The sequence below is a fragment of the Rhinatrema bivittatum genome, chromosome 2 (genome assembly GCF_901001135.1).
Source record: "Rhinatrema bivittatum chromosome 2, aRhiBiv1.1, whole genome shotgun sequence".
Classification (NCBI taxonomy): Eukaryota; Metazoa; Chordata; class Amphibia; order Gymnophiona; family Rhinatrematidae; genus Rhinatrema; species Rhinatrema bivittatum.
The window spans coordinates 175343247-175355744 of NC_042616.1; the positions used below are offsets into that span (position 1 = coordinate 175343247).

Below are 12498 nucleotides of genomic sequence, written 5' to 3' on the forward strand. Positions count from 1 at the left end.
AGAAGACAGCTATGGCTGTGAAATTGGTCAGCAGATGCGACCTCTAAGACAAACCTCACAAAGATGCCCTTTAAAGGATCACTTCGGAAGCGAATTGGAAAAGCTGTTCAGTAAGTGGGGTAATTCTCCAGTGCCCCAGCTACCGGAAGATAAGAGAAAGCAGTTACAGCACTCCCCGCCTATGAGGGGTTGATCCAGGGGCTTCCAACGCTTTCGGCCCTATGGAAACTTGACATTTTAGAGGTCTCAGTCCTTTTGGAGTCGACAGCCCAAGAGAGGGGCAGGTTCGGGTTCAGGTTCGGCCTGAACTCCCCAATGAAGTTTTGCCAATGCATCCACAGAACGAGGAGATAGGGGGTCAACTATCCCTCTTCTACCAGCAGTGGGTCGAGATCACGTCGAACAAATGGGTACTGGATGTCATACAAGACATACATACATTGGAGTTTCGCAGCACTCCTCGGGATAGTTCATGATGTCTTCTTGCCTCTCCCAGCACAAGAAGCAGGCAGTGGAGTCTAGAGGGCTATAATTACAGTACCTGCACCCCAGGAAAATACGGGGCGTTAATCAATCTATTTCATCGTACCTAAGAAGGAGGGTTCCTTTTGCCCCCATCCTGGATCTCAAGTGTATTAACCAACACCTATTCCTCATGGAAACTCTGTGCTCCGTGACAATGGCCGTACAACTGGGAGAGTTCTTAGGCCTCGGAAAGGTCCAGGGAGGTTATCTTCATATTCCAATCCAGCAAGAACATCAATGTTTCTTATGCTTTGTGGTACTGGGCCCCCATTATCAGTTCCGGGCACTGCCCTTCGGCCTGGTCACCACCCCCAGAACATTTTACAAGATTATGGTGGTTGTAGCAGCGGCACTGAGGAAAGAGGGAATCCTGGTGCACCCTTACTTGGGCAACTGGTTGATCCGGTCGTAGTCATTGGAAGAGAGTCTCCGGGTGACCAGCAGGGTGACGTCCCTGCTTCAGGAGCTTGGTTGGGTCATAAACATGGACAAAAGCAGTCTCAAGTCCTCCCGGTCCTTGGAATATCTCCGAGTCCAGTTCTACACCAAGCAGAGCAAGGTCTTCCTTCCGCCCTCGCGGATAAGGAAGTTGATGTCCCAAGTGCATCAGTTGATGAACATGATACTTCCCAAGGTGTAGAGCTATCTCCAGGTCCTCAGTTTGATGGCATCAACCCTGGAGGTAGTACCATGGGCGAGGGCATACATGTGATCCCTGCTGTCACATTGGAACCCGCTGTCTCAAAGGTATTCGATTCGCCTCCACCTACTGATGGAAGTATGTTCTCAGCAGCAGTGGTGGCTACAGGAAGCTCACCTGGGCAAGGGTGTAAACCTGTCCCTACCGAACTGGCTGGTCCTTACAACAGACGCAAGCCTCTGGGGTTGGGGAGCTCACTGACAGGAACTGACGGCCCAGGGGTGTTGGATCAAGAAAGAGGTGCTCTGAAACATAAACCGCCTGGAAGCCCGGGCAGTCAGACTGGCGTGTCTACAGTTCAGACACATACTCCAGGTCCAGAGTAAGGCAGTCCACTTAATGTCGTACAACGCAACAATGGTAGCCTACATCAACCACCAGAGGGGAACCAAGAGTAAGCAAGTGTCACTGGAGATAGATCTCCTTATGGAATGGGCGGAATTACATCTACAGATGATCTCAACCTCCCACATTGCAAGAAAAGACAACGATGGAGCAAACTTTCTAAGTAGGTAGAGTCTGGATCCAGGAGACTAGGTGTTCTTGGCCAAAGCCTTTCAGCTGGTGGTAGATCGCTGGGGCCTCCTGTTAAATCGACCTGCTGGCCATATCTCACAATGCAAAGGTTCCCCAATTTTTCAGTTGCAGAAGAGATCAGTGGTCCCTGGGGATCGATGCCCTAGTTCAGTCTTTGCCAGAAGGGAACTTACTATGTACGCCTTCACTCCATGGCCCCTGCTGGGCAGGGTCATTTGCAGGATCTGGTGCCATGGAGATTAGTCCTACTAGTAGCACCGGATTGGCCCAGGCGTCCATGGTATGCAGACATGCGGAAACTCCTGGTGGAGACCCCCTTGTGCTTCGCACCACACAGGGACATGCTCCAGCAAGGTCTAGTCCTTCATGAGGATCCGATCGATTCTGTCTTATGGTTTGGACCTTGAGAGGGCTCGCCTGATGAAGTGTGGATATTCGTCGGCAGTAATTCCACCTTACTCCGCGCGCAGAAGTTCTCTACGTCCTTAGCATATGTGTGGGTCTGGAGAGTATTTGAGGCCTGGTGCGAGTAACGTGGTGTTGCCCATTGGATGGTCAAAATCCCACTGGTTCTGGAATTTTTACAGGATGGCTTGAATAAATTGTTGGCCCTTAACTCCTTGAAGGTCCAGGTAGCGGCTCTTCAGGGGCCAGGTGAACGGAACTCGCCTGTCGGTGCATCCAGATATGGCCTGTTTTCTGAAAGGGGAAAAACACCTCCGACCACCCCTACGGTAGCCAGTTCCCTTGTGTAATCTTAATCTAATACTGGACTTTTTGGCAGGGCCCTCCTTTCGGCCGCTGTACAGTTTTTCCTTGCACTTGTTAACCCTGAAACGGTGTTCCTGGTGGCGATATGCTTGGCTCATCACATCTCTGAACTACAAGCATTTTCGTGTTGGAAACCGTTCTTCCAGATGATTCCAGGAGCATTCCAACTTCGTACCATTCCATCCTTCTTGCCCAAGGTAATCTCTTGAGTATCATTTGAATCAGTCCATTTCGTTGCCATCCCTAGATAGGCACAAGGACACGGAAGACTACTGCCTCCTCCGCCATTTAAACATCAGTAGGCTTTTGTTGTGGTATCTGGAAGTTTCAGAACCTGTCCGCAAGATGGACTGCTTGTTTGTTCTTCATGGTGGAAGGAGGCAGGGCAAACAAGCTCTGCGAGCTACCAGAGCTTGCTGGATCAAGGAGGTGGTCATGGGAGCCTATGTGGAGGCAAGAAAGCCATTACACTTTCAGGTTAAAGCTCATTCCACTAGGGCTCAGGCAGTCTCCTGGGCGGAAGCTAGACTGCTGTCTCCCGTCAATATCTGCTGAGTGGCAAAGTGGTCCTTCTTACACACCTTCTCCAGGGTTCTATCACCTGGACGTTCAGGCCCGAGAGGACGCAGCCTTTGCAAGGGCAGTGCGAACCGGACTGCGGACAGCCTTCCGCCCTGATCAGGAGTAGCTTTTGTACATCCCATTGGTCCTGAGTCCATCTGTCTACACTTTAGGAAATGGAGAAATTACTTACCTGATCATTTTGTTTTCCTTGTGTAGACAGATGGACTCAGCATCCTGCCCATAGCTGCCCAAGAATGGTGGCAAGAAATCGTCCTTGAAATGAATATAGATTCCAAGAAGTTACAGGTGAGCCATTGACCAATCCCTAGATCAGGGCATCTATAATCTTGCTGGGATTCAGCGTTTGGTTGAGTACAGTTACGGCTATCCATATTTAATGACGTTTTAATCAAGTTTATTCAATAATATGTCCACAATGGCTTTTGAAGAGAATACTGAAGGGCTGAGGTTACTGCAGGGGTGTATCTAAGGTGACATCAGCTTTGAAATCTGACCCCATCTCCATCTGCAAGCAGGGGAGCATATAACCTATTGGTCCTGAGTCCATCTGTCTACACTAAGGAAAACGAAATTACCAGGTAAGTAATTTTTACATTATGCAATTGTTCTTAGCAGTGGATTTTGAAATAAATATAGCACACACTGGAACATCTCAGTGAAGTGTTATATGTATGTGGGACAGCTAATACATTGCTTATAAAATTTTGCCTGCAACTGCACAAGGACAGTTTGTCAACATCAGACATGAATACATCATCAGCATGTTCTTCTAGCTCGGCAGCTTATTCCTGCTCCTTTTTACTTCTAGCTCAGTCAAAACTAGGGATGGGAGCCAGTGCCATGAACCTCCATTCACAACTATACCTAGTCTGGCCATTGAAGTAGTGGTCCTGGGCCAGAAGTCAAGTAGTAAAACTCCTTCTAGAACCCTGCAATAATAAGCTCTGAATCCAGCCAACAGGTATCACTCTTAAACAGTGACCATAATGCATCCTCGCCTCATCCGGGGGCTGTGAATGCTGCCTCCAGAGCATCAGAAGCCCCATTCAACCCAGGAGCGGAAGACCTGACTTGGGTCGACCCAGCCTCAGTAGTTCTACTCAATGTACATTGGGCTTAAGCACAAGTTGGAATAAGATTCAGCCAAAATAAGTACAAGCTAAATGTAAACACCATCTTGTTGTGAAAGTAAAGAAAAAAACTTGCAATGTTCATCTTTATGGCAGTTTAGAATGCTTTTAGGGGTGTCTGTTATGATCTTTATATAACTCCCAATTGATCAGTCATCTAGCGCTGATTCTGTGAACTGTTTTGTAAGTCATAGTTTCCTTTGCTTGAAATTTTAAGGCTTTTACCAGAAAAGAGAAAACAAAAAAAAATGCATGCATCCAAAGTTCCAGTTATGTTGATCTCAGTGTATTTTGTATTTTAAGGCTCTGTACAAAACCTGTAGTATGCCTATATTAATTGAATCATTCAGTTCATACAGTTGTGCTCATAAGTTTACATACCCCTGGCAAATTTGTAAGATGTGTAGCATTTTAAGAAAACATGAATAATCAGATAAAACACATCTGTTATTTTTAATGTGTTTTAAATTAAACTAATATGCACAATCATTTAACAAACCATAGCAATAAAGGAAATAAATTGGTCCTGTTCAAAAGATTGCATTTCCTTAGTTCTTATTATTGTGTATTGCCCCCTTTTGCATCATTGATGGCTTGCAGTCTTTTGTGATCGTTGTGAATGAGGCCCTTTATTTTCTCGTGTGATCAAGCTGCCCATTCCTCTTCGCAAAAAGCCTCCAGATCATGCGAGACAACCAATGAATTTACAGGAACTGCATGTTTAAGTTCTCTCGAAAGTGACTTGATGATGTTGAGGTCAGGAGACTGTGATGGCCAGTCCAGAACCTTCACTTTCTTCTCCTGCAGCCACTGAAGGGTCAACTTGGTCTTATGTTTTGGACCATTGTCATGTTGGAAAGCCTAAGTGTGCCCCATTTGCAGCTTCCTGGCTGATGAATGCAAATTCTCCTCCAGTATTTTCTGACAAGATGCTGCATTCATCCTGCCTCAATTTTTCTGGCAACTCTGCCATACAGCCCATTTTTGTTATCTCCTTATTGTGCATGTTGAAACCCCCACACCATTTTGTTTCAGGGAAGCCTGTATTTCAGTAGAAGTTGCTTATGGATTTTTCCTTGCATACCAAAAGATTTTCCTGGCAGTTGTGTCTGAAATCTTTCTTGGTCTACCTTGGTACTAACAGAACCCATAATTTTCCACTTCTTGATCAGTTTGAACAGTACTGATTGACATTTTCAAATCTTTGGATATCTTTTTATATCTTTTTCCTGATTTATAAAGTTGAACTACTTTTGCTCACAGATCCTTTGACAGTTCTTTTGCTTTCCCCATACTTCAATAGCCACCAAAGTCGGTGCAGCCCTGGATGAAATGCACAAGGGTTTCTCAAGAGCTAAGAAACTCATTGACTATACACAGAGACTAATTACAATCAAACAAGGCACAGATATGGATACCTGCCATTCAACCTGTGTGTGTCAACTTGTGTATATTAGCCCATATATTCAAGGGCATGCAAACTTTTGAACAGGACCATTTTATTATTTCTTTTATTGCTATGGTTTCTTTAATGATTGTGCTATTCTATGATGCATAATAATTTAATTTGAAAGCCATTAAATGTTTTGTTTGATCATTCACGTTTTCTTAAAATGCCTCATGTCTTACAAATTCTGCCAAGGGTATGTAAACATGATCACAATTGTAGGTCTTAAATAGCATAAACACTTCATATCCTTTATAGCATCAGCTAATTAACTATTTCCGTTTTACACCACCAAAAAATTATAATGGAGTACTAAAAGCATCATAAATAACTCTTAAAAACAAGTACCTTCTTACTAATGCTCACAAAGTCCATTAAAAACAAGCAGGTTATTTCTCTGGGTTCCAGGACTAAGTCACACTGTTCAATGCCTTTCACCTCAAGCTGCTTCAGAAATATGGTAGTTTTGAATACTTTTGCTGCTTATAAAGGCACCTGGATGAAATTGCTTTAACTACTGTAGCAGTACTGCTTTACTTAATAAAGCAACTAGATTGACCCACTCAACTGGGCTAGTTCTTGGTACTCTACCGCCACATCTGTTACTTTGTTGCAGATCTTTGCTGTTGTATGACAGCTGTTAGTAAATGCTAGTCATTCCCATTATACCAACCTTGACCAACTCCTTTTAAAATCATCTCAGATTTTATTACCATCAAAACATTTGAACTTCAGTTTCATTTTCTGTGATATCTCAAGAATCCTTCAGTGCTTTGAGCAACCTTATTAATGTATAGTCTTTACTTAAACCCATACGTATTTATATAGATAGAAAGAGAGCAAATGTCTTTACAATTCAGTGTCGATCTCACAGCACGTTGTGACATCGATAATAAACTACTGCTTTTGGGAGATGAAAAAAGAAGGAGCTATGGATGGGAGGGAATAGCAAGAGATTTGAGGAAGAAGGAAAGACACATTTGTTCAGCAAAGGTGGCATGAAGAGAATTGTTTAATTTTTGCATCATCAAAACTTATCTTTGGTCCTATGTTTTTATTTCCTAGCCATGTTATATATACGTTCCTATAGACTTAATCCTTTATTATAGAGAAACTATAATTATAATTCTTGACTTTAATATTTTTTTAAAAAGTTACAAAAATATACTGCTTGTTGCTAGCATTAGTAGTATGGGATCTGTTTAATGTTTGGGTACTTGCCAGGTTCTTATGGCCTGGATTGGCCACTGTTGGAGACAGGATCCTGGACTTGATGGACCCTTGGTCTGACCCAGTATGACAATTTCTTATATTCTTATTGCGAGCAGTTCATCCATTTCCCTGCTTATTGTGACACTTGTCAGATAATATATATAACTGAACTCCTCGTTATCTCTAACAAACATCCCTCTCCCCCTATCCCCCTCTCTCACTCCTCCACTTCTTTCCCTTCACATATCCGTAATCTCGGTGTTCTTATTGACAACCAACTCACTTTCAAACCCTTCATTAAATCTATCATAAAAGACTGCTTTTTCAAGCTACAAACAATTAAAAAACTCAGACCTTTATTACACTTTTCTGACTTCCGCACTGTACTCCAGTCTATTATTTTTTCCAAAATAGACTACTGTAATGCTCTCCTCCTCGGCTTTCCCTCCACTAATACTAAACCGTTACAACTACTACAAAACGCTGCTGCACGTATTCTTTCTAACTCCAAAAAAAGAGACCACATTACACCTACTCTTATTGAACTTCACTGGCTACCAATACAATCACGAATACTATTCAAAACACTTTCCCTCATCCATAAAAGCCTTATAAATGAAAACCTCCACTGGATCAACCCGCCTCTCCTCCCCCGCACGTCCACAAGACCCACTCGCCCTGCCCTCCAAGGAACACTCCGCACGCCCTCAATCAAATCCACCAAACTTACCTCCACTATGAACAGAGCCTTTTCCCTTGCTGGCCCTACCCTATGGAAATCCTTACCTCCAGACTTATGCACTGAGACCTCCACTCCTAAATTCAAGAAAAAACTAAAAACATGGTTGTTCTTTCAGGCATACCCCTCACAATCCTCCACGAAGAATTCCCAAAATTCCTAAATTCCTTTTAATTGAACCTCTGAGTTATCCTCATCATTTGAACCTCTGAGTTATCCCCGTCATCCTCAACCTCTGGTACCCCCCCCCCCCCCCCCCCCCCCCCGTTTACCCTAGTATTATTACTTTTCCCTTCTCCATTCATTTTCCCACCATCCACCCTTTTTTCTATTTTACCCCAGTTTACTCCCCGGCCTCTAATGTTCCTCTTGTTGCGCCCCTCGTTCCTCTGTTTATCCTCCTTGCTCAGAATTGTGTTTGTGATACTTTCATTGAGCTCACTCACGATCCTCTCCTCTTGATTCTTATTTAAACAATTGTTCAGCTCAGACGCTGTTCTTACCTCCTTGTAATTGATCCAATAGTGTCGCTCTGGAATGACCATGAACTGCTGTACATTTTGTATTATAGTTCACCTTATCTAGCATTCTAGCTCATTAGCTTTATATGTAACACATAGCTCCTCGAATTTAACATTTAGTTATTCTACTGTTCCTTATAATTGTTACTGTTCCATGTAAGGGCTCTGCCAATATGTAAATGGCTCTGCCTAAATGTTCCTAGTTATATGTAAACTGATACGATGTACAAACGGCTATCAGTATAGAAGAAACTCGAAATAAATAAATAAATAAATATATAGGGATGACAGCCACTCTATCAGTTGCTTGATTCTGTAATCTGTAATTTCTATAATTTTTCAGTAGATTTTGAGCATTATATAGAATTAAAATAATTATAAATATGAACTCATCTGTTTTAAATTCATTGCTACTTTTCCTTTTGTTAATAGAATTTGATACAAACCCATAAACTTGTTTTTCTGTTTTATTTTTAGCTCTTTATTTGCCAATACCACATTTGGCTGGCCGCTGATACGAAGGGGATTTTGGTACTCATTCCTGCAAACCCTATGCTCAACATTATCGTGAGCACTTTTATCTTTGTGTGTGTGGCACATGAAATTTCTCAGATCACCAATGATCTGGCACAAATTATGGTTCCTAAAGATAACCCAACTCTTCTGAAAAGGTTGCTGTGTATAGCAGGACTGTTTTCTGGACTTCTGCTGCTGTCAGCAGTTCAACAGCAATTAAGACATTAGCTTCAAAGCAATCCATAAAAATGACCTGCAGGTCTGGTGTATAACTGATGAAACAGAAAATAATCACTGACAAGCCATGCCAGAAGGAGCCTATATGAAGGTCTTATTTGACTTGTACATACTGCCCCTGTACATGATGCATCCTGTAATATCCTACCTTTCCTGCAAGCAAGCTGGGAAAGGAATGCCAGTGGCACGTCCTTGTTTTCTACAGGATACATATTCCAGTTTACCTATTTCTTTATGAATAGCTCTTTTATGAAGGCAAAGAATACTGAAGATGGGTTAGCCAGTGTCACTGACAGACAAGGAGTTACATTTTCTCTGGTAGCATTTGTGAATATTTGCTAGTGTATGACACATGCGGTCTTTGACTGTATTCATTATTGGATTGTTTATGTAAGAACAGTGACAGACTGTATGTGCAATTGGTGTGTAATGTATCTTTTCTGGTACATGGTATAAATGTAATCTTACTGGTAATTGGGATAATTGTTTTTATAATTTAAGGTTTAAGTTATTGCTTGTTGACATGTTCCTGAGGAGGGATCATTTAGAAAGTAAGGCCAAATAATTAGAGATATAGAATTGTTTAACAGTTGTGGGAGTGTGGGGGAGGGAACCACTGAGGAAAAACTTGCTTAGGGAATAGTTTTTAATAGTTGATGGTGACAAACCCAGTTCAAGAAAACAAATGGAAAAAGGGCAAAAAAGACAAACCAGAATCAAAGGTCAAAGAAAATGTGGTATCTTAAGCCAAATATTACGCCACTGCGTGATGGAAGAGGTTATCATATCTTGCTAGCATGTTATGTGCGACATACCATCCACATTTAGTAATCTTCACTCCCTGTCCCTGACCTGTTTACTCATGTATTCGAAAAATGTCCTTCAGAAAAATCTTTTGAACTAGCTTTAGACAAATATGTACAGCCCCATTTTAGTAAAGCAGTAATGACCCATTCAATCACATTGTAGTGTAATAGTTGTTTGAAGGTACGGAAGATCCATTTTCCACTGACAGATCTGTTTCAGCATCTTAAAGGAAATTGATATGAACATGGTTTCTTGACAAATGTTTACTAATTTTTTTTCATTTAGCTAGTGTTTTCTGTGGCTTAAATGTGATAGATCCTATCATTCCCTGTTGCTGAATAATGTTCTCTCTATGGAAGAGTATTTTCTAAATCGATGAGTGATGATAAAACAATATGAGTTCTAATTTGTAAGTGCTGTTTTCCAAGTTATCTTTTATCCCATCAGAGCTGTCAGTCTGCACATTTAAGTAAATAAAGTGTGCCTCTGTCAGCAGGAAGTCCACCTTGGTGAGCTGACACTTTAGCTGTAGGTTCTGTAGATTAAGTTTCTCTGTGGGAATATCGGGCTCCAAATATCAGCATATCAACTGTATTCACTAAACCAGCACTACTAGGGAGCGAACTTACTGAATATATTTGGGAAGTTCTCCAGCTCATTAGAACATCAGAACCTTTCATCTGCTCAAAAGCTTATACACTGTGTGTCTGAGCACTGACTGTAGTGATAGTTCTATGAGTTACCACGAACGGGTGTGTAGAACCTGCAATTTGTGAATATAATATGAAAACAGATTTTGTTCTGGAGTTTATTTTTATTGTTTTGCTGTTTTTTACACCCTATAAATTTTATTTATCGGTTGTAAATATTGTTAGGAGCTTATTTTTTAATATTTGAAATGTTGTGCCTATCTGCTGTATGTGTGGTAAAATATATATTTTTTTGGTTATGATTGTATAAAATATGGCCTAATTTAAAGTTTCAATAAATGTTGCCTGGATGCCTATTTTTCTAATTAGCAGAACTTTGAAACAGAAGAGAAGGTAAGAGAACCTGGTCTGTTTCTACTGTGATTTTTCACAGCCTGTAAACTGTTCTTTTTGGGTTACATGTGAATAAACATTGACCCTAATCCTTTTAATTAATATCCTTTTTGTGGGTATAGATTTTTAAAAAAATTAAATTTCCTAACATTTAGACAGATGGATTCAGGACCAGTAGGTTATGCTCCCCTGCCAGCAGATGGAGACAGAGCAAGCTGACGTTACAGTATATTTACTCCTGCAGTGACCCCAGCCTGCCAGTATTTTCCAAAAGATAGTGGATGTGCATCTCCCTATGGGGATTGCTTTGGATTTTTTAAAGGAGAAATTTGACTTAAGGAAAAGAGAGCCCCGTGTTCCTGCAGCGATACCAAAAGGTCTCTCCCCTCACTTGAGAGTTCCTGAGGTGATTTCTTTGGTCCCTCAGAGGTGTGCCTTGGTCTGGTGCTTGGAATTAGCTGCTCGTTCAGCTGAAAGGCAGCGGGTGCAGGAGGCCGAGTGCAGCGGTAACAGTAGATGCCCTCTCCCCCTGCATCCGGAGAACCATCTCTGTACTCAGCCAGTAAGCACTGGCTCAGGTAAGTTTGGGGGAAAAAAAAGCATAAACAAAAGTTTTACCTTTGGAAAAAGAGACAGAGGGGATTTTAGGATTTTGCACAGTCTCCATTCTCAGTGTGCCATCCCAACATTAGTTTCCACTCCCATTGGGGCTAGGGAACTGGGCAGCCTGGCGGGTTGAGCAGCCCCTGTGGCTAAGCCCCGCAGTTAGACTTTATGCTTGCGCGTTGTGCAGTAGGCCGCGGCGACATTTTCGTGTGCTCCTGTGTGTGCTTTGCTGCCCTTTACAGGCCATCGGTGTGCGCAGTGAGCTCAGTTTCAGGCACACTTTTTGTGAGCATAACTTTTGCGTGTGCCTTGCTGCGCTTATTTCTCTGGCACTTAATTTCTGTGCGCATAAATTTTAAGCATGAGCCGTTCAGACGCACGTTTACCGCTGTGATGCTGCTGGTAAACAAGAAGCCTAAGCACCTTTCTCTTTTTGTGGCCTGTCATATTAGGGCTTCTCAGCCGGACCTGACTTCTAACACGTGTAAGTGCTGTTCGGATGTTCAGGGCGAGTTGTCTTCCTTGGATTTTTGCTAAGCTTGGCTCCTCTCATTCTGATGATGGGTTGGTTACGGCCTTGGCCGGAGGGACGCCAGACCTTGGTTCTCCCTTGACTGGTTCTTCCACAAAGAGAGTGCAATTCTGTGGGCCCAGCTTCAGTTCCTTCTGGGCTTGGTCTGGATTCAGCTGCTTTTTCTTGGGTGGAATTTTTTCAAGGCTTACAAGGTTTTCTTCAGGTGTAGCCCTCTGCGTCACCCAATCCTGTCAGGTCAGACCCTCAGCCAGTGGCTCCTCCCTCTTCCAGTCCTATGCTAAAGCGCCGGAGCTCGCCACAGCTCCCTGCAGGTATTCCTGACAGGAACCCAGGATGGCACTGATAATGAGGCAGATCTGGATTCCCTGGAAGATGGGGAAATTCCTCCAGTACTGGAACCGTATCGAACCATGTTGCGGTTCTTTCATAGCGATGAACTGCTGGCCCTGATTTCTCAGACAACAGCTGGGGACAGACCACAATGTCCAGGGTTGTCCCCATGCATAAACTTATCACTAGAGAGTGACATTCCCATCTTGACCTCATTGAAAAGCACGCAGGGTATCATAAGCCAAGCCCAATGGTAT

The 12498-nt window shown here is 42.7% G+C and overlaps 1 protein-coding gene across 1 annotated transcript in view; it reads left to right on the forward strand.

The window, feature by feature from the left end:
• The window catches only part of CASD1 (CAS1 domain containing 1), a 125646-nt gene extending 114913 nt beyond the window's left edge, over window positions 1–10733 (forward strand). The window contains exon 18 of the mRNA XM_029588901.1: window positions 8645–10733. Coding sequence (XP_029444761.1) covers window positions 8645–8911 — 267 coding nt within the window. The 3' untranslated portion in view covers window positions 8912–10733. The remainder of the gene's footprint in view (window positions 1–8644) is intronic.
• The last annotated feature ends 1765 nt before the right edge of the window (window positions 10734–12498 follow it).